This window comes from Osmia lignaria, chromosome 4 (assembly GCF_051020975.1).
Source record: "Osmia lignaria lignaria isolate PbOS001 chromosome 4, iyOsmLign1, whole genome shotgun sequence".
Lineage (NCBI taxonomy): Eukaryota > Metazoa > Arthropoda > Insecta > Hymenoptera > Megachilidae > Osmia > Osmia lignaria.
In genome coordinates this window covers 4,280,316-4,304,643 of record NC_135035.1, presented here as the reverse complement: position 1 = coordinate 4,304,643, position 24,328 = coordinate 4,280,316, and the positions used below count along the sequence as shown (strand labels likewise).

The following is a 24,328-nucleotide window of genomic DNA, read 5'->3' as shown; positions in this document are numbered from 1 at the left end:
CTAAAAAAATAGTAGTTTTTTTAATGCCAAATTGACATTTTTCATCCAATCAAAAAAATCCTAGTTGAAGGTATGACAAAACATGTACTGAACACGCTGAAAAAAGTTTCGAGTCGATGCAATAATTTGTATTCGAGTTAGAGCTGCAGCAAATTTGAAAAATACCGTTTTGAGAAAAACGCGATCCATCGGCGGTAAGCGCGTTTCTGACATGCCAGCAGTTACTCTTTAGAACGCTGCCATTCCTAAACTATTTAAGATTCGACCTTAAAATTTTTATATGATATTCTAGAGAGTATAGACTTTCAGAAAATGCAAAAAAAAAGTCGATTTTTCAAAAGTGTTACACTGGTATGGCCCCTTAAAGCTAGTATCTTTTTCGTAACAAAAAGATATCGAATTAAATTTAAATTTAATGTTTATAGATAAGAAACAAAAGTCCAACTATTTTACTTTATGTCTGCCATATACTTAATTAATTGTCAAAGTCCTACCTATGTAGGTATTATTTAATTTGAATGAAAAGCGAAACGCATTTGGTACGTGATGGGGGTGATATGGCCACTAATTCTGTATAAAATAATGTATAAATTAACAGAAAAATTTGTATAATCATTTTGTATGTTTATTTGATGTATAAATGTACAAATGTTATGTAATAATTTTACAAATGTACATAATTATCAATATTTAATTAAGTATCATGTTTTTGATTAATAGAACAACCAGTAAAATTAACTATAATTAGTATTTCTTTGATACAATATTTTTGTCCCGCTAGATTGGCCAAATGTCACATTCTGCGCCGCGATCACACAGTTGTTCGCACACTCTGTAACGGACATCTTTCTAACAGACACAAGAGCAAAAGAACGCAGAATGCGGGGGCGGCTCATGCTCGTAGAGTGCAAGGATGGTACCACGCTCCCACCCAGTGGGATCATCGCGGAAATATCGCCTACTAGATGTGAAAAGGTTTCACCGCGATCGGTACATTCCTTGCAGAGTACATGTGCGGTGCACGTGGAGGTCGTTCGACTTTGTGTTGTCCTTGGAGGATCGTGAGTGCAAGTCGGCAACTACCTGATGCTAAGGCATTGATGTAATAGTTAGTTAAGTTAATTCGAAGTTTGCAGACCCGTGTACTGCAGGGAGTTCCAGTTTTATGATGCGAGAAGGAGGACCCTTCGTGAAACGATACATTAAGTTCTTTGTGACCAAAAAAGGCTCTTTGGTCACAATGTAGAAATTGGAAATGTTTTGAAAGGATCGTAAAGTGTCTATCGAGTGCTACATAGATGATGTGCATGTTTTCGGGATAGGTGACTCTTGTTCGAAATTTTTTGTATTTGATGTTTGAAAGTATCCAGATTAGGTGATAATTGCATTTAAGCGTCGAATTGCCACTCCGACCTGCCTAAGAGAACTCTTTGCAATTGCCGGAGCGATATAGCTACTCAATGGATGTGCTCAAGGACATGAGTCCAATCCTCTCCTGGTTGAGATAGTAAATAAAACATAAAATATCTGCGTCGACATGTGCTAGCCTTGCATCGTCGAACAAGTCGTATACATAAATGCAGGTATTCCTCAAGTTACGACCTTCTCGACTAACGACATTTCGCATTTACGACCGTAAAAAAAGCTTTTCTTTTGCAATGTTGCAATGTGGTTCACAGAAACAATGCATTTGTTTACAGCGTCGTATGCGACGCTTTTATTATATATATTGTTTGAAACTAAGTACATATACCGTAAGCCATTCGCAATTTATTCAATTTAAAAAAAGGATATACATATATATATATATATATATTGTAACGTGGTGACACCCGTGCCCCCCCCCCCCCCCCCGTTACAATCGCTGCGATTTCCCCACTTTACACCTCCACCTCAAAACCACCCGTAACCCTTCCCTCACCTAACCCTTTCCCCCTGCTCGCCGGTATCGGGCCGATGGAGGCGACGGAAAACCCACAAGGAATACCCGCAGAAGGAGCTACGAGGCCGGCGACAGACCCCTAACCCGACCTCCAAGGAAACGGAGCAACGTGGGACTGCGAAGAAATAGACGAAGCTGCCCAGATAATGCAAAACGTCCATCCGGAGCCATCTGACGCCGAGCCCGAAGACCTCAGCCCAGCCGTCATCGCGGGATATCCGCCAGCCCCATCGACACCGAGCACCGGTATATCGAAGATCGATAATCGATCTATCCCGTGGCCGGAAGAGGCCCCTTCCTAGACCCATCCCCTCCCCAAACCATCCCGCGACGGTTTCGTCGTCGCAGCAGCGACGGCGAACCGTCATTGAGCACTAGGCTAAGCGAAAGAAAGCGTGTAGAGGATTTTGAGAGTTGAGACGAGAGATTTATAGAGAGCAAAGAGTGAATTGGAGAGGCGCGTGTGAAAAGTTTGGGTGAGTCCCTCGGATTTAAAATTAATTGTAAAGCGAGATCGAGGCAACGGCCACCTTCGCCCGCGTATTTTCGTGTTCGCGTATTGCCGCGAGTTTCTAGAGATTCCCGCGTTTGCGAAACCCGGGTCCAACCCTTAGTATTCCCCCCCCCCCCTTGTAGTGATCCTCTTACGCGTAACGTGCGAACCTCTTGGGAACCCGTCCTAACCCTGAGATCTCCTCTCCCCCAACAATCCTCCTTGCGTACTCCCCCGCGAAGTATTGTAAGGGCGTAAGTGCCCCGAGGCCCATCCCCTGTACAACACCCGTGATCACCCCTTTTCCCTTTCGATTTTGAACGCCACGAGACGTGACTGGCGCCCAACGATTATAAACGATCCGGAAAGATTGAAAGTTGAATTGGAAAATTTGTATAGGGTGAACCCCCGAAGCGGGTCACAATATATATATATATATATATAAATTGAGTTCGTCATAAATTGAGTTTCATACAAAATAAGTTCATATATATATATATATATTACTTATTTTGTATGAAACTCAATTTATGACGAAGGTTCCAAAACGGAATCCCGTAGTAACTCGAGGAATACCTGTATTAAAAAACATATGCCTATTTCGAACATAATGTCTACTACTTTCTTAATTTTACGAAATTTCTGCGGCTCGTAACTAAATTAACATATAGTATTTTTTATGTCAAAATCAGGTTTGTAGAACTTGTGACCAAAGAGAAAGAAAGCATCGCACATTCAGAATATAAAGAAATAATGCCTAAGAATGAATTAATTTTTATATCAGTTTGTTACTACTGGATATTAATATATATATACAACAAATTACTTCTAATCGATATTATACTGGAATGAATACTGAAATAAAAAAACATCATCATTGTGAGCTTTGAATAACCTTGTAATGTATGTATGTACATACAAGTTAAGTTGCATATACGAGTACATATCTTCTACAGCAGCAGCCTGGTTAGTCCGTGCAGTCTGCGTACTATGTACATGAAAATTTTCAAAATTGTAGGACAAATCTATCATATTATATATCAATGGATTTGAAAAAGAATGTCGGTTCTTTTCTATTATTATGTAAACTCTTGTAACTTTTAAAATAATGTAACAATAAATTGTTATGTTATAAACAAATTGGTTTTTGCAAAATCCGTGAATATCTTTTGTTTTCTTATATCTATAATATAGGAATATTGTTGCGACGACGAGAAGCTGTTATTTTGTCATTATTTGAAAAGGCCCTGCGGGAAGCTGGCGTAATGAAGCTACTAAATTACTTATCGTTAGTTCGAACGGAAATGTATTATCGGTGGATTTGGGTCGCTTGGACCACCGCGCGGTATTTCAATGTAGAAAAGGTCTCGAGAAGCCGATGTGTACAGACCTGCGAATTGTGTTCTAGTGTTGAAATATATTGTTTGCTTTTGGTTTGATTGTTGAAATTATTAATGGATACTATAATGCAAGCACCACTCCTCGGCTCAACAATATTATATCTTATATCTATGATATATGTAATTTCCGAGATAGCATTTCTCAGCTGCAATTTTAGGGGGCAATTTAACCACCTAAACTTGCGATTACAAAAAACATACGTATCTCTTATATTTGCCTGCTTAATATATTTACCAATTTTCATCATAATCGGAGACGGACAGTCTCAATGATATGATATGATTCCTTGCGTGTTAGCTTTTAACAGGTTAAACTTTGAAGGGTGATTTCATCCCTTAAAACTGAGTTACCACAGCTAAAAAATATTTTTGATTAGTTTTGAAAGCAGCAAAGTTTCATTAAAATCAAAGTCTATGTGTCTATTATTTTTGACTAGTTTTGAAAGCTGCAACGTTTCATCAAAATCAAAGTCTGCCATTCAAAATCTTTCTATGTCAATATCCCTTAAATACAGGGATAAATACTAATGCAGTTGCTTTAAGTGGTAATATAGGCGGGACGCTGAGCAACCGCCCTGACGCGGAGTATCACTGTCGGTACTTCGTCCGCCGCGAAGCTATTTCGCTTTCTGTCTTGATAAAAAAATCGATGTTGCAACTTTCTCCGGGAGGTTTTTCAAGATAAAAATCTGCTCTATTGTGTGGTATAATCCGATTTTACGCTGGACATCTACTTTTTCAGATGAACTGAAAAATATCCTAAAAAATTGGTGCCAAATCGGGGTTCCTCCGCGTTCAATGATCGTTTAAACGTACTACTGAAGACAACAAATATAATAAATTGCGAAAAAAGAGCATATTCAACAGTATATGAAATCTAAAATACAAGTAAACAAAGAAAAATAATATAAAAGAAATAAAATTTGGAAAAACATCAAATTTTATGAAAATTTAGAAAAATTTATAGAATTTTAATAAAGGTGCAATCTGTATTTGATGATATTTCGCCAATGATATTGTATCGTCATAAAACTCAACGCACTCGAATAAAAGCAATAAATTCTATATAAGAGCCAATTTAAAAGTTAATATCTGTGAAAGACGTTTGTGTTTATTTACAAGAGCTTCGTGTCGTGTTGTAAGAATTGCACAATTACTTTCTATTAAAATGTACACTTTGACCCATGATATTGGGTTATCATTCGTCTCAGATTTAATATTCGGCATCAGCTGAAGTTTACCTTAGTCAACAAGATCGTTCAATTGCAGAAGGATCGTTCGTTTGTCAACATATAGGACAATTATAGAATTGGTCACTCGAAGAATACCTTTTAAAATCTGCAAGTTCTATCAATTTTAAATTAATTCGGTAATTCTGTCTGAAAAAGGTGTAATCTCTCAATGCGGTGTATCGGTTGACGGATTTTTATTAAATTATTGCAATTTAGGGAGCAGTGTTGCAAAGGTAACGTACTATTAATAGAAATAAAAAATATTTATAATGTACACATGAATTTTTATAAAATAATCATTTTTTCAATTTAGTAAAAAATTGTTAAAAAGTGTTACGTATTATAAAAGGAAACCAAATTTATCTTGCAATTATTTAAAAAACAAATTTCTTTGTTAGATCATTAGAATAGAAACCCAGCGTTTTCCAGATATTGTTTAAATATACAATAATAAATAGTATTCTCGTTCGAATTTGATAAAAAACTAATTTTCTTCGATACTGACGATTAATAGGTACCATTTTATCTAAAAAAAGGTAAAAACAAATATACTTTGAAATTAGCCGTGGAAAACTAATTTAAGTAATTTAATTGTAGTACCATCTTTAAAACTTAGGGGAATATGCAATAATAAATAATACTTTCCTTGGAATTGTATAGAAAGTTAATTGTTTCTGTATAACAGGATATTAATTTAAAAAAAAATCGTTTCATCTAAAGATGAAAAACGATTTATTTTTAAATTATATACAGAAATTTATTTCATAACCAACTTCGAAAAAGGAGGAGGTTACTCAATTCGATCAGTATATTTTTCTTTTTCTTTTTTTCTTTAATGTATATTTACCGATGATTCCGAGACGGATGGACCAATCGGAACGAAATCTCTTACATCTTCCAGAGTATGTCTCCCGATTGGTCCCGTTAAAAAACATTTAGCATTTTTTCATTTCCAACGACTTTTATCGCAAAAAACGTAATGCTTCATTTATATTTTTCGGCGTTTACTTTGCAAGGAATGTACCAATCGCGATGAAACCTTTCATATTTAGTAGGCGATATTTCCGCGATGATCCCACTTGCAAAAATTTATTTCATTAACCATCTAAATTCGATCAGTATATTTTTTTTTTTTGTGGTTATCGCCTAACCAATAAAAACGTAAAGCCACCTTACGGTATTCCACAAATACTGCTCGTTCCACTAAAAAGTGTGAAATAAAATAATTGTTATTAAAAAATACAACCGAATTCAAAATGCGCTGAAACGTATAAAATAATTTCTATTTCATTTATGCCAATACTCCTCAGTTATTAATAAAACCCATTTAATCGTTAAATAGTATACTAAATACATTTCAACCTTTTCGGAGGCGGCACAAAATTCCAGTTCAGGTGTCGGCAATCTATAACTCGCGGATCGCCAACTGACCCAAGTGGATTAACTATATGTACATCAGAAGTGCTGCCAATTTCTGATACAATCTTTACAATTACAAATGTTTTCTACCGTATCTATAACATTCCGTATTTTTCCTTACAACTTACTAATTATTACCAAGTTCGCCATACCGCAATCAAATCGTTATTGGCAGCATCGTTTATTCGGGTATTTTTAATTTTGCGCCACCTCCGAAAAGGGTGAAATGTATTGAATATACTATTTAACGATTAAATAGGTTTTATTAATAGCTGTGGGGTATTTGTATAAATGAAGTGGAAATTATTTTATACTTTTTAGCGCATTTTGAAGGCGGTTGTATTTTTTGTTAAAAATTATTTTATTATTTCTAAAACTAAAGATAACTAAAGAAATGTATGTTTTATACCATTAAGATAGTGTTTTTTAAAATATTATCGACATAAATAATCATTAATAATATCCCCCTTGAAGTATTGTGAAAAGCTGATTTTTCTTTATCTAGTAGAAGATTAATAAAAGAATAACACTGTATTATTTTATTTGAATGGAAAACAAGTTTATCTTGAAACAAAAATTAAAAAATTACTTTTCCTATCATTTGAAACAGGGACCCAATATTTTTTACAGAATTGTTGAAATAAGTGATAATTAATAATACCCGCTTTAGCATATTATAAAAAATTAATTTTCTTCAACAAATAGAAATATTAATATAAAAATGGTATTTATTCTATCTAAAAGAAGTAAATCCCAGATTTACTTTCTTTTAAAAAGTTAATTTTTTTACCAAAAATTCAATTTTCATACCATTAAAAAAGAGACAAAAGATACAATACATTGTTTGAAAAACTATGTTCCTGATATGTAGATGCGTAATTACTTACATTTTTTAAACTACATTTTATATTAGATGTTTCAAAGTTTATAATTATTTTTTAAATAATTTAAAATGTCGATAAATTACTAATTAGTTTTTGTTTATGTTTATTCAAGGCTGCAACATGACAGACTATTTCCAAATTTTCTGTAGCCTTGCAGTGGTGCTGCTTTCAATCTACTACTACTACACTTCCACTTTTGATTTCTGGAAGAATCGTAATGTTAATGGTCCTAATCCCACTTTCTTCTTTGGTAACTTGAAAGAGGTTGCCTTTAAGCAACTGTCAATGACGGAATGTTTGAAGAAAATGTATGATCAATTCAAGCATGAACCAGTGTTTGGAATATATCAAGGAAGAACACCAACTATTGTTATCACTGACCTAGAACTGATCAAAAACGTTCTCATCAGAGACTTTCCAATATTTGCAACACGAGGATTAGGTTACTCTAAAAAGGTATTGCTATTCAATATAACTAACTTTTTTTTTACTCGCTATTAAATCATTGACTGCCTGTAGGGTCACCAGTGATAAACTAATTAAAGTGATATTAACCGTAGGACCGGATTTAGGTTTTTGGAGCCCCAAGGTTATCAAACCTGATAAAATCTTAATATATTTAAAATAAACACAAATGAATACAAGGAATGAAAAGTCAAAAATAGTACATAACTAACTTATAATAGGATAATGAAACAAAAATAACTACGCTTTTCTGGCGCTTCTATCATGATGCCCTTTTCTATAAAATGGCAGACCACTCTACTAACAGACGCAAAAGTAACTAGGCTCACAGCCGGCCCCAACAGAGACCGCCAACGGCAGCACCGTTCGGCGCCTTGCCATATTCAAAGACATCACTAGAGAAAGTGAAGATGGCTGAAGCGCAACATCCATCGAAACCTTTCTCGGCCTTCTTGGTTTATAAACTTCGTTCACAAATTGAAATTCATTCGAAATAAAATTGAATAACATTTAATCAAAAAGAAACAGGGTAACAGTAAAAGAAATTTCAGTGAATATTTTTTGCTATAGTAAAAGGACAGCTTAGAATGGGTTTCCTTGCAAAATGAGGCGCGGGACTGTAACCCCCCCCCCTTCAGCCTTCAACCTTAATGCGGCATTAGTCTTAATAAATTTTCAATAGCACAAATATTTACAAAATTCATCCTAGCTATCGCTTAAAAATTATAAAAAGCACCCTTAAATGTACTTCAAGTGAAATCAATTTTCATATTTCAAAATTATTTTACTAATATACGACTCTTTCGTTTAAAAATTATACATTTAAACTTAGGTTAATATTCTTGTATATGGTTTGTACGTTTTGATCACGATTGGTCGAGGACCTGATGTTCAAGGGTTAAGAATTAAAGTGCAATGTTATAATTATATTTATAGGTAGAACCACTGGAGGAGCATCTCTTCTTCTTGGACGCTGAAAGATGGCGATCATTGAGACCAAAATTCTCACCAGCTTTCAGCACCGGGAAACTCAGAGATATGTTCCCTCTTATAGCAAAATGTGCAGAGAATCTGGACAAATACATGGAAAAAGTTATTGGAGAAGGTGGCCAAGTAGAATGCCGTGAATTAGCAGGCAAATATACCACTGATGTGATTGGTAACTGTATCTTTGGAATCGACATAAGTACCCTTCCAAATGAAGACAGTGAATTCCGAGAAATGGGCAGAAGAATATTTAAACCTTGTAAACAAATGGTAATTAGAGATACGCTTAAACAGTTTCTACCTCGTTTATACAATTGGGTCGGCCATGTACTTCAACCTGAAGGGGTCATTCAATTCTTTACAAGAGCTATGTTGGATACCTTGAAATATAGGAAAGAGAATAACATATTCAGACCAGACTTCATGAACGCGCTATTAGACATTCAGCAACATCCTGAGAAAGCGCAGAGTCTTAGTAAGTAGAATAGAATCCAGTAGTTTCATATGTTCAAATTAAGTTTCGTAAAATTAAAATTATTAAGTTTCGCGGTTCACCGTTGACTAGGGTTGACAACCGTACTATAATATATAGTATTGGTCTATATTTTCGGCTGGTGTACTAGATATTGCTAGAAAAAGATATATCAGTATTTCTGATATACAGTAATGCTCGGTTAAAACTACGTTCGGGAGTCAGCAGTGAAATTAACGCGAGCAGGGTAGCGTTTTTGTTCCGAGAATTGACTCGAGCAGAACTTGACAGAGTAAGAGAATAGATACGATAGGAGGAAACGAGATAGACGTACTACGTCTAGCAGCGACGGTCGAGGCACGGCGCTTCAAAGGAATGCCCTGAGCGGAAAAAGTAAACATGCAATAACGAGAATTTCACTATCAGTAATTTTCAACTTCTTTTTATGAATATTATACCATTGGATTATTGAGATACTTCTAATTAAAATAAGTCCAAACACGACGTAAATCGGATTATATTTACGTTATCCAATAAATACATAATGAATCACGTAGAGTAAATCATAATGAATCATGTAGAGTAAATATGGTTCAAATTATATCGTGTTTGGACTCATTTTAATCGGAAGAATGTCAGTTATTCATTGGTGTTACAATTATAAAAGTAAGACGAAAATGACTGAAAATAAAATTTTCTTTACTGCATGTTTACTTTTTCCAGTCGCGGCATCCATTTGATGTGCGTCTGTTCTCTTTCTTTTCATTGTATTCATTTTCTGTCCTTGTCTACTGCGACCAGGTTTCGTCGAGCTCGCTGCGCTGAGTGGTGGGAGAAGAGTAGGGCTGGGTCGTGGAAATTTAACCGAGCAGATTTTAGTGAAATTTAACCGAGCGTTACTGTATCGATAAAATTCTAAAATCTGTACTTACTTTGTAATAATCTTAGGCTACAATGCTACATACAATATTCTTAAGTTGGCATGTATTTGCATAACTAGTTGAGCCCAACCTGACCAATCTAAAAATTTGGACTAACCCTTCCCATAAAAAAGGGGACCTTCATAATTTAAAAGTTTTAATATTCCAAAATATTAATACTTCAAAATTACAAAATTAAAGAAATTCTGAGATTCTAAAGTCCTAAACATTCAAAATATCAGAATTCTAGAATTTCAAAATTTCCGATTTTCTAAATTGCAGAATTACAAGATTACAAAATTTTGAGATACTAACATACAAAAATTCTAAATTTTCAGAATTACAAAATTTCAAAGTTCTGAAGTTACCAAATGTCAGAATTACAAAATTACCTACTTCAAAAATTCTAAAATTTCTAAATTTCTAATCGACCAGGCCCACTCCAAAGAAAGATTCAAGTTAGGCCAATGTCATTTTTAACAACTTTTATTAACAGACTTATGTATAGTTAACCGCAAAAATGTTTATATTCCGATGTATCATGAATGTCTGTATATACAAGGTGCTAAATATTTATTTCTTGTGAATAGTGTTAAAAATAAAATGCAGTATTTGAATACTGTACAGAACCATTTATCATTAAATGCTGCTTATTCTAAGTTAAATATGCACATGTTTTCTAACTATTTTATTGTAAATATAAAAACTTTTTATATTCTATCCAGCCGTTTAATAGTTTTATAAAATACTACATAATATATCTTTTTAGAGATAAAGTAGTATATCTTAATATTAAATTGTGATAATATATATTATACACAGTTGTTACATAATAATAACAATTTTTATTTTTGTTCTGCAGAACTCACAGATCAGTTGCTCGCAACTCAAGGATTTGTGTTTTTTGTGGCTGGATTTGAGAATACATCGTTGACTATATCTCATGCTCTTTACGAATTAGCTCAGCATCATGAAATACAGGATAAATTGAGGGAAGAAATTAGAGATGATTATGAAAGGCATGGTGAAACTTTAACGTACCATCGAGTTAATGATATGAGATACTTGGACAAGGTATTCAAAGGTACCTATCACTGAAACGAGTAATATAAAAGAATAAACTTAGCAATAATAATTTCACATAGAATGTTTAGATGGTTTCATAGTTAAAGTTTTGCAAAGATTAAAAATTGAATGATAAGAGTTTATTGTACTGCCAGCGCCGAATAAGGGGACGTTCAAATAGGGCTACAGCCATGTATCTCCCTTTCCAAGAGGCCTCGTTATAAGCCTTCCACTTACCGTGTAAAAAAATATTTAATGACATTTTTCTGTACTGTTCTCCCTTTTCCTTTACGTCTAAATGGTATTTACTTTAATTTGAAATAAATAAATGATACCCCAGAAAGCTTAATTCGGTCCTGTACGCAGTCACAATGTCTGCGAGTTTATAAATTAACTAAAGTTTATTAATAAACGAAACAATTAAAGGGAAATAAAATTTAATTCATGTATTAGTCACCGTTAATAAATTAAATAATGTAATTGTAATATACAATATTAAATTACAAAATTATATTTGTTAGGATAAATTCTGTTCATACTCAAATAAAATAATTCTAAAACAATTACTAAAAATTATGGTCAAAAAATATTTCTACTTGTGTACCTTTTAATAATTATTTCTTTTTTTTTATATATAGAAACACTAAGGAAGTATCCAGTACTGACATCGTTAGCACGAGAAGTATTGGAGAATTATACGTTTAAAGGTACGAATGTTACCATTCCAAAGGGGACGAAAGTGTGGTTACCAATATTTGCAATCCAACGAGATCCAGATATTTACCCAGATCCTGAAAAATTTGACCCTGAGAGATTTAGTGATGAAGCTGTTGCTGCTAGACATCCAATGAGCTATTTACCATTCGGTGATGGACCAAGAAACTGTATTGGTACCTTATTATTATCTACATTTTCAGTATAATATTCTCTACAAATTAATATAGTACACAACAGTCAACATATTTATACATACTGTAGTATTCTAATCACTGGCATAACTAAATACGGGTCATCTCATAATTCTGAAATTTCAGAATTTCAGAATGTAAAAATGCCAGAATTTCCAAATTTTAAATTCAAAATATTTCGGGATTTCCAAGTTTTAAGTTTCTAATTTCAGGTTTAAAAAATTGTATAATTTCTAAGTTTTATAAGTTCAAAATTTCAGAGATAAGTTCAAAATATCAAAAATTTCACAAACTAACACGTATCTAAAATTAAATACTCTTCATACGTAGAGTGGCACGACAACCATTTATTCGAGGCGCACTTAGGAACAATTTCGTCGTTGCGAAAGGATTAATAATTCGAATGTTGAATTTTTCAATGTAGACTTTCAATCTACAATAATAGCACTATTAAAGATTATCCTGAAATGATTGAAAAATATACATACACATTACATATTAATATTTGTAAAAAGTGTTCAAATTATACATTCTTAATTATACAAATTAAAAACTATAATAATTACATAATTGATCGGATTTCTAATTTATACTTTTAGGAGCTCGATTTTCACAAAATCAGATTAAACTTGGAATTATGGCAGTCATCCGAAAATATCAAGTTGATGTTTGCGAAAAAACTATACTTCCATTCCAACATGAGAAACGTACGTTAATGTTAATGATGAAGGGAGGAGTAAACCTGACATTTACAAAAGTAGAATATTGATAAGAATAATCTACTGAATCTATTATAAGGGTTATACATAGTTTTAATTACTAACGAATGAATGGATACAATGCAAGAAAACGTTATCTTTAATAATAATAATAATAATAATAATAATGTTATTGATTACTTAATGTAATAAACATGTGTGAAGCAACAAATACGTATTCATGGTAAAATTTAATAAATATTATGTGCATGAATATGAAACGTTTGATACACATTCTAGCTCTACATACAATGAATATTGATTTCCTATACCTCCGTATTTATAAGATGGAGGTAGAAGAAATAGTAAGATTATCACGATTTACTAGCAGAAACAAGTACAATAGATCCTCATTATATTGCCGCGGACAGGGTTGTAGGAACGAATAATTTTTCAAGTTTTCAAACTTTCAGCCGGAGGGGAAAGGGAGATGAAATAGTATCATTTTGAAAATGTCAGTAAAGATCAAATCGCTCACGTGGCAATATAACGAGGATCTATTGAAATTCGAACACTATAACTTAGAAAATTTCTTATTATCTTGAACTTCGGTCGTTTAAGGTTTCGTTTAATGATTACAATAAGGTTAGAAACCTAATTATTTTGAAAATATTTATTTGTCAAAGAGGAACATATTCTTAAAACAAGTAAGTAAAAAGTATGAATGATAAATTAAAAAATATGAATGATAAACTAAATACTTCGAACAATAAACTAAAATATACGAATGATAAATTAAAAAATATGAATGATAAACTAAAAACTTCGAAAAATAAATTGAAATATACGAATGATAAACTAAAAAATGAAGAATTTAAAAAAAAATAATACAATGATTTTTCTTAATTTTTGGATTCCTGAGAAGTGGACATTTCGCCATAACTTGCAGAAAATATGTCTTCTGTGTCCTTTGATTTCATAAAATCTTGTGTAAGTTTTAATATTTTCGCCCTATATGATATTTTATCATACGATGACAGGTTTTTTATGTGTGGTATTAAGCTTTTAACAAAATTTAGGTCATCATCTTCTACTTCTCTTTGTCGTTTCTTGTTTCTAAATATTTCAATTTTTTTTTTCTAATTCCAAGGTCTTTTTTTAATTTTCTTTTTTTCATATATTATAGTCGCAAAAGAACTCGATGAATTAAGTTCAGTCTCTTCAGGTTCTATTAATATAGTATCCCCTTGATAAATTTCTAGCACATTTTCTTCGTTAACGTTTTTTGCCAAATTTCCTGTGGATTCTCTTGGGGTAAATTGATCTTGTAAGAAAGAAAGCTTTTCGAAATATTTCCATTGGATACTGCTGTTATTCGAACTTGCAGCATCCCCAGATCTAAGTTTATGAATTTTGGAAAGGACGATTCGAAATTTATCTCTCAACGCCTTCCATTTATTTCGTACTATTAATCCTAGAAATTAAATGCGAGAAAATCACTATCATTACAGATTAACACACGCACTAAATTAGATTGTGACGATAATTATGTATATAATATGCTTTTTATAGGTACTTGTCTACGGGACAATCATTTAGAAGTTTAGCATTTTCCTTTCGTGTTGGAGTTACAACAATTTCAAAAATTGCAAGCGAAATGGTAAATATAATATGGACCATACTTCAACCAATTCATATGAAAGTGCCAACGCAACTTGATTTTAAGAATATCGCAGAGGACTATAATAATATTTGGAACTTTCCCAATTGTCTCGGCTCTATTGATGGGAAACACATTAGAATTAAATGTCCTCTACATTCTGGTTCTATGTTTTATAATTATAAACAATTTTTTTCGATTGTTCTTCAAGGAGTAGTAGATGCAAATTATAAGTTTATAAACATTGATGTTGGTGGTTATGGAAAACAGAGCGATGGTGGAACATTAAGATCTTCGGTTTTTTTTTTATATATGTCAGATGGACGTCTCAATATTCCAAATGACACTGCACTGCCGAATTCAGAAATTAGTGCACCTTATGTATTTATAGGAGATGAAGCTTATTCGTTTTCGAAAAATTTATTAAAACCTACAGTGGACAACAGTTAAACGCACACAAAGAATATTTTAATGCAAGATTGTCAGGAGCACGAAGAACCGTTGAATGGGCTTTCGGAATTATTTTCTCTAAATGGAGAATTTCAAGCAAAGCCATAGAAACTTCTGTAACTGTAGCAGACGATAATTGTTAAAGCTATTTGCGTCTTGCATAACGCTATTATTGATAAAGAAGGTATTGAGCATCATTTACAGAATTTATCAGTTGCAAGAAAATTAAGTGTGAGGCATGATTTTGATAGGCCAACCCAGGTGACTCAAAACGTACGTGATTTATTTAAAAGATATTGTCACAACCCTATGTAAATACTGTAAATACTTGTAAATAATACTCTTGAAAATACTTCCAAAAATTTACTGCAATAAAAATCATGTGTAATTATAATTAATGTAATATAGGAATAGTAATAATTTATACTTACGCGTTGTATTTAATTTAACGGCTACTTCTCTGATCCCGTAATGGAGATCTAATAAATACTTCACCGATTAATTTTTCAATGTCCATCTTCAATTTGGTTATGATTAATAGCAAAAATTATTGATAGGTATTTGTTTATCGTCGCGGCTGTACATAGTTCCGAATAGCCCCGGTGGCCGATCGACATGGGCTTTGGAGGGGGGAGAGGGGGGAGGCAGAAAACCCCAAATATAAAACGGTATCCACATCAGACCAGTAGTTCCGGAGATATTAATTAAAAACTTTCGCAGAATACATAGAATTTTGCCTATACAGACGTGACTAACACAACCATCCCCGCTATAGAAACCGTGGTCGTCAAGCGTGAAGCAGCCGATGGCACAGTAGGGGGTCTCGACCTGGGTATCTACAGGGTGTCGTATATGTATAAAGCACATTATTTTGTAAACTGTGGTTCACGTTTACATTAATCTCGTCGTTTTACTCGTTTTGATATGCTGAATACGAATATGATCTTTGTTTTTAATGGAAATAACAAGCTGTCAAACTATTTGCAAACAACTTTACACAGAATTTTACCCAATAATGTAAGGCACATGTAAGGCGAATTTGCCAGTTATACATATATGAACAGAAGGTAACACTTTGTTCGTCTACGAATATCAAACCGTAGTAGGTTAGGTTTGGTTATATTCTCCGTGGCGGTGGTGCCGGGGGAGGGGCAAAGCCTAAAACACAAGAATAATTACTTTAAATACAATGGTACAATGATCACAACTGAATGAGACACTCTATGCCACGATTTATATAATATTTATGCACTCGACGACCACGATTTCTACAGCGGGGATGGTTGTGTTAGTCATGTCTGTATAGGCAGAATTCTATGTATTCTGCGAAAGTTTTTAATTAATATCTCCGAAACTGCTGGTCTGATGTGGATACCGTTTGATATTTGGGGTCCCCCCCCCCCCCCCCCCCCCCCCCCCCTCCCACCTCCAAAGGGGGACCTCCTCCTCCGCCGGGGCTATTCGGAACTATACCCAAATTTATTAACGTCTTTAAATAAATGTTTTTTAATTAATAAACATATACACGATACGTCATGCAGTTTCTGACGGGTTATATCTTAAATTTGGTAAGAGATAGGAAAAAGCTGTTTATGTAAAAGTTCAATAGTATGATAATGTCTATTTTTCTGTGATTTCATTTTCTCCGTGAATGCAACGATACACTCAAAAAATGCAAATCCACTTTTTATTTAAATGGAATTGCATGTTTTTTTTACTTGTGTCAACTCCTTGAAACATTCTGCATAAAAAAGTACTATGGTATTATTAGAACTAATAAATGGAGGGACCTCGCGTCTACATATACAGTAAAAGCTGAATATATGCAACAGAGATTGGGAACCAGACGTTGCATACATCCAGCCGAGATATCGAATCTCGAATTAGATGCGACGACCAGCCAAGCGTGAACGTAGAAAGGGACAGACAGTGGAGGAGGGAGAGAGCGGTCTAATGATTAAAGGAAAGAGCCGAAACGTATCGGTGTGACTAATAATAATTCAATTATAAAACTTTTTTCTTTTTGACTTTTTTTTACTGAAACTTTTACTAGCGCATTGGTGAAATTTTTCTGATTAAAATGATACCAAACACGATATAGTTTGAATGGGGCGAGGTTATGCGCAGAAAAATCTAGGCGGGCCGCAGTCAAAACTTAGCGAAAAGGGACAATCTCAACATTCAGAATGAGAAAAGGACAGCATGACTGTAGTGCGTCTCACTCAGCGTTCAGGCGATGTTGCCTTTTTTGCTTGCCTTCGCAGCACAGTTCGAGTGACGTAATCAAGCTAACGCTTGATTCTGACTACGATTCCAAATCGGCAGCCTTTCTACTTAGACGCCACCTTATAACTACTAGCTGAACTAAATTTGTCACGTGACTTGCTCTGTAGTATCCAGATAATGGCGGAACTCATCTTTGGGAATGCTTTTACGGGAATACACTTTTCGTCCTCATATGAGAAGATTTTGATCTAAATAACGGTTCATTCGAAAGAGGAAGGTTCAATGCAGGGCGGTCTGGTCACCGTTTGAGTCACGGAACTGTTTTAGTGACCTAAAAAGTACTTGGAATCTGCGGATGTATTTTGTCGATTTTTCCTCTACTTTGGACACTCATATTATTAGATATCAACACAATCGCGTTGAACCATGACAAGACCGCCCTGCATTGGACCTTCCTCTTTCGAATGAGCCCTCACCCAGCCCTAAATCTTCTCATATAAGGACGAAAAGTGTATTCCCGTAAACCCCTGTTTAGGCCCATTTTTGCCGGTAATGTCACCTCGTTGCATTATCTGTGTCTACCCCCTTAAAACCTCCACGGTGACCTACACTGGGGCTATAGGGACCCTCCCACCCATGGCGCTTACACGCCCTATCTCGGGGGAGGGTCTAACCTTTGACCCTCCCCCTATGTGCCAACTCCGCCGACGCCCTGGGCCACGCCCGACGGCGGCCACACCTCGAGCCGCGTGCAGTGGCGACCTGGGACCCAGCCCCGCCCACCCGACCTAACCTAACCCTAACCTAACCTAACCTTACTGTTCTTTTATTAGTTGGATTTGGTTAAGCTAGTTTCTTTTTTTTTTTAAGAGAATGCGCAGAAAAGGTGAAAAAGATCAGTTTTCGCGATTTTCTATATCTCGGCACGTTAAAGTTTCCGCACATTGACACTTTATATTTACGTTACCACTAACCTAACATATAAATGTATGAAGTTTTAACACAATCGGAGTGTGGTACTATTCCCGAGATAAGCCGTTCAGACTATTCAGTTAATCGAGTTATTGGAATCTTGCTCCGTCGAAGCACTGAGCTTTTATAGCAGAGTCGTGTAGATTCGGAATGTTTAGCTAATCCCGTATCTTGCTCTGTCGGGGCGCGGAGCCGTCATAGCAGAGTCATGTATGAATTTGAAGATTGATACTTAAATATTGTACTCGCGGATTGTACTTCGCGGGTTGTGTTGAAGATGTATGTTCCGACCGTTCGACGGAACAGATGTGCGAGAATTTCTAAAGGGAGTTTATGACAGTTCTTCGACGAAAGGCTATTTTTGAGTTTAGGGATTTTAGCATTTTCTGGCAATAACCGTTTACCTTTTTGAATAATAGAGTCCGATTTTAAGTTTCGTTTTCTTCCTCAATAGCTCCGCTCATGTCATAAACTGGCTTTTCCGAAGGGTAAATTAAAATTCAGTATTTCGTAACGGTACCCGAGCCTTCGAGGATCAACCTGGATAGAAAAACCCCGGCGTAGCCGGACTTTCGAGGTTCTCGTGTACGCACCAATATTGCCCCACCCTCTTTAGACGAAGACGCGCTAAGGGCGCTAGGGAGGGTGGGACCGATCTTCAGGGGGACACGCCAATTGGAATTTTGACTTTTCGCAGGAAAATCAATCAGCGCGTTGTCCCCCAACTCGACGTTTCCATCGGAGCTAATATAGCCGCGTTCGTAACGCATCAAGACTCACTACTTTACAAGATTTCGTACGCGAATTTAAAAAAAAGATAAGACCGAGAATAAAATAATTTTAGACCACGCACAGCCATCGTTTTGGGGAAATGTTTTTTTTTATCGTCCGGTCTCGTCGTTTCGGAGACCAGAAAGCACAAACAGTTAGAAACAATTAGTTCTGAATTTAACGCGATGTTCGAGCAAATCACGACGAAATTGCCACGAGTCAAAACAATGTGTGTTACTGTCGGAGCGTCCACTACTAAATATGTAGAAAACGTGCCGTCTAAAACTTTCTTTAATCAGTGTTTATAAAACGTGCCTGATATGGGCTAACCGAAATTTCGTTCTGAGAAAAAGATAACGTTGAAACACTTGGGAATAAGGAGCGTCGTCCTGCCTCAATAAAACAGTCGTCAACGGACCACGGTTGCGATCGGTCGAACAGTTTTCCTTTTCTCTACCACTTAATTGGAGTTTAGTAGTGTTTGCCGCGATTAGTTTTCTACCATGAAGTCGAGTGCTTTTCCGCGATCACGTCAATTTTCTACCCAAAAAAACACCAACGCGCCCAGGGCCTTGCCGGTCCCTGAACACAAACCCAAGGTCCTGCCGGCCACAACCAACAAAACATAACGCCCGGGGCCTTGCCTGTTCCATTGATTACAAACCCAGGGTCCCGCCGGCAACTAACAAACGTCTCCCTGCGCAGGGGATCCAACGGAACCCTAGTTCCATCATACACGGACGTCTCCTCGCGCGAAAGTCTCCAACGGTGTCCTTGCGACTGGATGATCTCTCCTCGCAGGAATCTCCTACGGGAGCTGCTTCCCGACACACCACCACGCGATTAACAAATCGCTAAAGAACGTCGAACGTTCGAATACATTATATCATCCATATCACACAACACACGACACACTCACACACACAAATCAAACTTCAAGGGTTTTTTACGTCTTCGGGCTTTTTCCCTTGCATTCACAAATAAACTCTTATTTTACCACCATACTAATCTTGATTGATTAATTATTTATCAAACCGGCACGGTGTCGACAGATCCTAAACATCCTTTCGAAACGTTCGGTAATTACGGTCCTTTCCCAAATCATCACCCTTATCGTTCTCAAGTGTTCAGTAAACTAAAGATCTAAAATCAAAGGGGGAAACAGATTTAAAAGAGCTGACATCGAGAGGACAAGCACACTCTTGTTCGAACCTTGGACGGAGCAAGATTTAACTTCTAACTTTCTAAAGATTTTATTCAACGAAAAGATTGGAACTGTTCATGTTGAAGAGTTTCGATCGTACAATTACTATTACTGCGCGTTGACTCAAAGACGGATATTATTGTTACTGCGCGCGAGAGTATTCGATCGCGTTATTTTATAATAATGTAATGAGGGTACGAGGTTGATTTGTTAATTCTGGTGAATTACATTCCTTTGGATTGTCAGCATTTTCACAATATGCCGACCCAAATAAACTACTCACTCAGAATTGGTAAACGATGAATTTGGATGATGAAAAGGAATTCAAAGAATGCGTCACAGGACGTGACACGGCCTAAACATTTCATCATATTACTCTGAAATTAATTCTATTGACGACCTATATAATTAATAATTCTGATATAAATTATTGACATACTATTGACATGTAGAAATTATACGGTCTGAAATGGGGGTTTGCCGAGGTGATTCTAAACAACTTTCTTCCTTACAACTTTTTATCCGAAAAGGTCCGTTTCTTTCAAGTAAATAAACATTTTCATTCACTGCCACGTTGCTATTGCACTGGACACTACTTCGTAACGTTTTCACAACGTTATTGGTCCTCCTTTCCAACTTCAAATAAGACTGCTAGCTTGAGCGTCTGCGAAGTCTGTTTCGCTTTTTGTCTTTTTATACACTCGGAAATAGGTCATGGTTCGTGGCCATAAATCTGTTATTCTCGGTAACCGAGAGTAACCGAGAGAGATTCGTGTCGACCATTTGAATATTGCCGAACGTAGAAAACGACGAAGAGCGAATAAAATAATTTTTAACAAAAAACAAATCCGACTTCGAAATGCACTAAAAAGTGTAAAATAATTTCTATTTCATTTATAGCAATATTCCATAGCTATTAATAATATCTACTTAATCGTTAAATAGGATACCAAATACATTTCAAAGTTTTCGGAGGCGGCGCAAAATTAAAAACTTTTCCTCTACTAGAAAGATCCTAACTCGGGCGTCGGCAATCTATGATAAATGACCCATTTGATAATTTCAAGTAAACAATATTATACGGGAATCAACATATCCATTGCGAATTAACTACAGTAAAAGCTGGATATATGCAACAAAAGTTTGGCTGGATACAGTAAAAGCTGGATATATGCAACAAACATTGGGATCCAGACGTTGCATATATCCAGTCGAGGTGTCGATTCTGGGCATTTAAACGTTGCATATACCCAGTCTTGGTGTCGATTCAGCGTCCGTACAAATCGTTTGTACCGTGCCGCGATACCTATTCTACGTTCGTACACAACATGCGACGTGTTGCATGTTGCATGTTGCGTGCTTGATGTATCTTTGGTGTACGGCCTGCCTTATACATATGTACAGCTTTATTATTATTTTAATAAATAAATATAATTCAAATCATATCGTGTTTGGTAGCATTTTAATCAGAAAAATCTCACCAATGCGTTAGTAAAAGTTTCATTAAGAAAAAGTTAAAAATAAAAAAGTTTTATCGTTCAGTTAGTATTAGTCACACCGATATTACGGTCGGATCATATTACACGGTTTCCTCGCCGAGCGGCTCGGTTCGGCTTTGGAGGATCCCCCCAAGTGGAGGGAATAGCGATGTTGCATATGCAGTAAAAGCTGGATATATGGAACAAAAGTTTGGCTGGATATATGCAACATCGCCATCTTCCTTTCCTATCTTCCTTCCTTTCCAAGTTGAAGCTAGCAGTCCCATTTGAAGTTGCAAAGGAAGAGCAGTAACGTCGTGAAAACGTTACGTCGTAGTACGAAATATTACATGTTTCTCATTTGTGCCCAGTGCAATAGCAACGTGACAGAGAATACAAATGTTTATTTACTTGAAAGAATTGGACCCTTTCGGACTATGTATGTAGTGAAATTCTGTGAAAAGTGATAGTGATCGTGCGGTTGAGTGAGTTTAATGATCTCGTCTGGGGATCAGCTGTTCTTCGTAATGTGTTCCCTCATCAAATGTTCAGGATCGGCACAATGACCCAGTGACAGCAAACCGTTTTCATTGCAACTGGGTCATTTACGGACGAATGGGTAAGTTTTATTTACATTTGTCGCGCGCAGAGGATTAGTTTTGCACTGGGCAAGAACGCCGGTTAATTTCGTAAAGGAAAGGAGTGCTGGATGAATTAAATTGACACCTTTAATAATTACGTTAGTAAATAAGTATTCTTTAATTAGTAAAGAATTATGTTGCGAATTAGTCGCGAGTCACGTACTGCTTGTTGTGATGAGAGCAAGCGAATAGGCCGTTTTGTCGCCACGTTGTTGTTTTTATAAACCGATCGACCGATGACAACGCCGAGGCGATGGTGTTGTCGAACACTATACGGTTTTAAAATTATGGCGCTATGAATCCGGAACAACATTTTTGAATGTTTTCGAATTTAACACGTTTATTAGTTATTCCATTTCAATCCTTTTTTTAGTATGTGGAAATTTTTGTTATTTCGAAATCGTGTATTCGTTTTTTCATATTTGTTTCAAAAATGATTACAAAGTATTTTTTTTTAAATTCCTATCGTACAACTAATAAAAGTGTTGGATCAATTCGATTTATTCATTCTACATGAACAACCATTCATTACTTTATTCGTTGTTCATGAGCAATCAATAATTCGATGCTGTTATTCTTTTCTATAGTGCCGATGCACTTGATTACGACCGCGTGGAGCATACCCAACACTCTCGTGGTTCGGTCCGCGCTAACGGCGCGCTCTGATTGGCCAGTGATTTTCGTTAATAACTCGAAAACAAAGCCTTCATCAACATTTTGGCAAAGGAAAAAGTTGTTTAGTATGACCTCACCAATCATCCCTTTTCGGCTCCGTTTTCGCCCCCAGTTCTGGGACACCCTGTATATTATAAGATTTAATATACATACAACTGCGAAATATGAGTAATAAATATCAATCTAAATATTTTCGCGTAAACGTTTATGCACAACCTGACTCCAATTATTCCTCTTATCTACATTGTCATTCTCTCCGGGGACGTCTACGGGGAAGGGCGAGAACCCAGGACACCACCACTTTTCCGTGGGAAGGCAGATTTGATCGTGAGTGTACAAATAAAACAATACATAAACGTGAAAAATTACAAATATCGCCATTCATTTTTCAAAAATCTTCAGTGTATAAGGCAAAATTCTGCAGTCTATCGGACAAATATTATGCTTAATGTGGAATTTCCTATATGCATCTGACTTATTCATACTAATACAATGAATAGCAATAGTTTAATCTTTTTAACGTGGAATTTCCTACATGCATCTGATGCATATGTCGAATCGTATGTGTTCGCCGCTTTCGATTACACGCAACGTTCTTACGCAGAAAAAATTTCTTATAAAAATGACAAATGTGTGCGTCTAGACCAGAGATCTTCAGTAAATAGTAATCGGGCTCGGTCGCCTACCAATGCCTATACTTCCACTGCTACGAGCTCGAGGTACGTTTTCGTTTCGGGTGAGTCGTTGGGTGTAGTACATAGTGAGGTATTTCCCAAAGTTTATCGAGATCACGCACCTGAATAGGTATCTTTCACATCTTACAAGGAGAAGGCAAGCACTTCGGATCTCAGATTTAGTTGAAACTTCGTACACTTATAGATCTTGTTCCCCTGTTTACGAATATATACCATTATAGGCGTAGATACTCAATAGTTTTTTAGATATTTATATTTGAAGTTTCATTATACAGAGAAATATAGATTTAGTGAAAGGTTCCGACAAGAAGCGAACTGGCGAAGTGGCAACGTATCTGATACGTACTCACGAGGGGAACTACCCAAGTGTTACGCTCACTTATTAATGAAACTTTGCCACCTTGTAGAGCTCGTCGCCCTGAACACGCCTATACCCCCTTTTGGGGGCAGACGGCTGATTGTTTAAAAGATATTAACAATTAAAGTTAGTTACTGCAATGATACTATTTATGACAAACAAGAAATAAAAATTGTGTGCAAAAGTAATATAATAAATAATTAAATCAAAGCACACTTTAGGAAGGACATTAACAACAAAACGAGCAGATGTGCGTGCAATAAAACTACATTTATTAGATGTGGAAATGTTTTCGTTATTATATGTTTTGTTT

At 35.7% G+C, this 24,328-nt stretch overlaps 1 protein-coding gene and 1 long non-coding RNA gene across 2 annotated transcripts; one reads left to right on the top strand and one right to left on the bottom strand.

Annotated features, from left to right (window-relative positions):
- Window positions 1–5,064: 5,064 nt before the first annotated feature.
- On the top strand, window positions 5,065–13,550 carry LOC117610869 (putative cytochrome P450 6a13). The gene is made up of 6 exons (XM_034338702.2): window positions 5,065–5,300; window positions 7,483–7,826; window positions 8,772–9,297; window positions 11,077–11,298; window positions 11,918–12,169; window positions 12,787–13,550. Exons 2-6 carry the CDS (start codon window positions 7,491–7,493, stop codon window positions 12,954–12,956), a joined length of 1,506 nt encoding a protein of 501 aa, XP_034194593.1. The 5' UTR covers window positions 5,065–5,300; window positions 7,483–7,490; the 3' UTR covers window positions 12,957–13,550.
- A 640-nt stretch (window positions 13,551–14,190) lies between these two features.
- LOC143305256 (uncharacterized) lies at window positions 14,191–16,181 on the bottom strand. The gene is made up of 3 exons (XR_013062120.1): window positions 15,427–16,181; window positions 14,462–15,115; window positions 14,191–14,359 (listed from the first exon to the last, which is right to left on the bottom strand). It is a non-coding gene; the product is annotated as an uncharacterized LOC143305256 (long non-coding RNA).
- Between the last annotated feature and the right edge of the window lie 8,147 nt (window positions 16,182–24,328).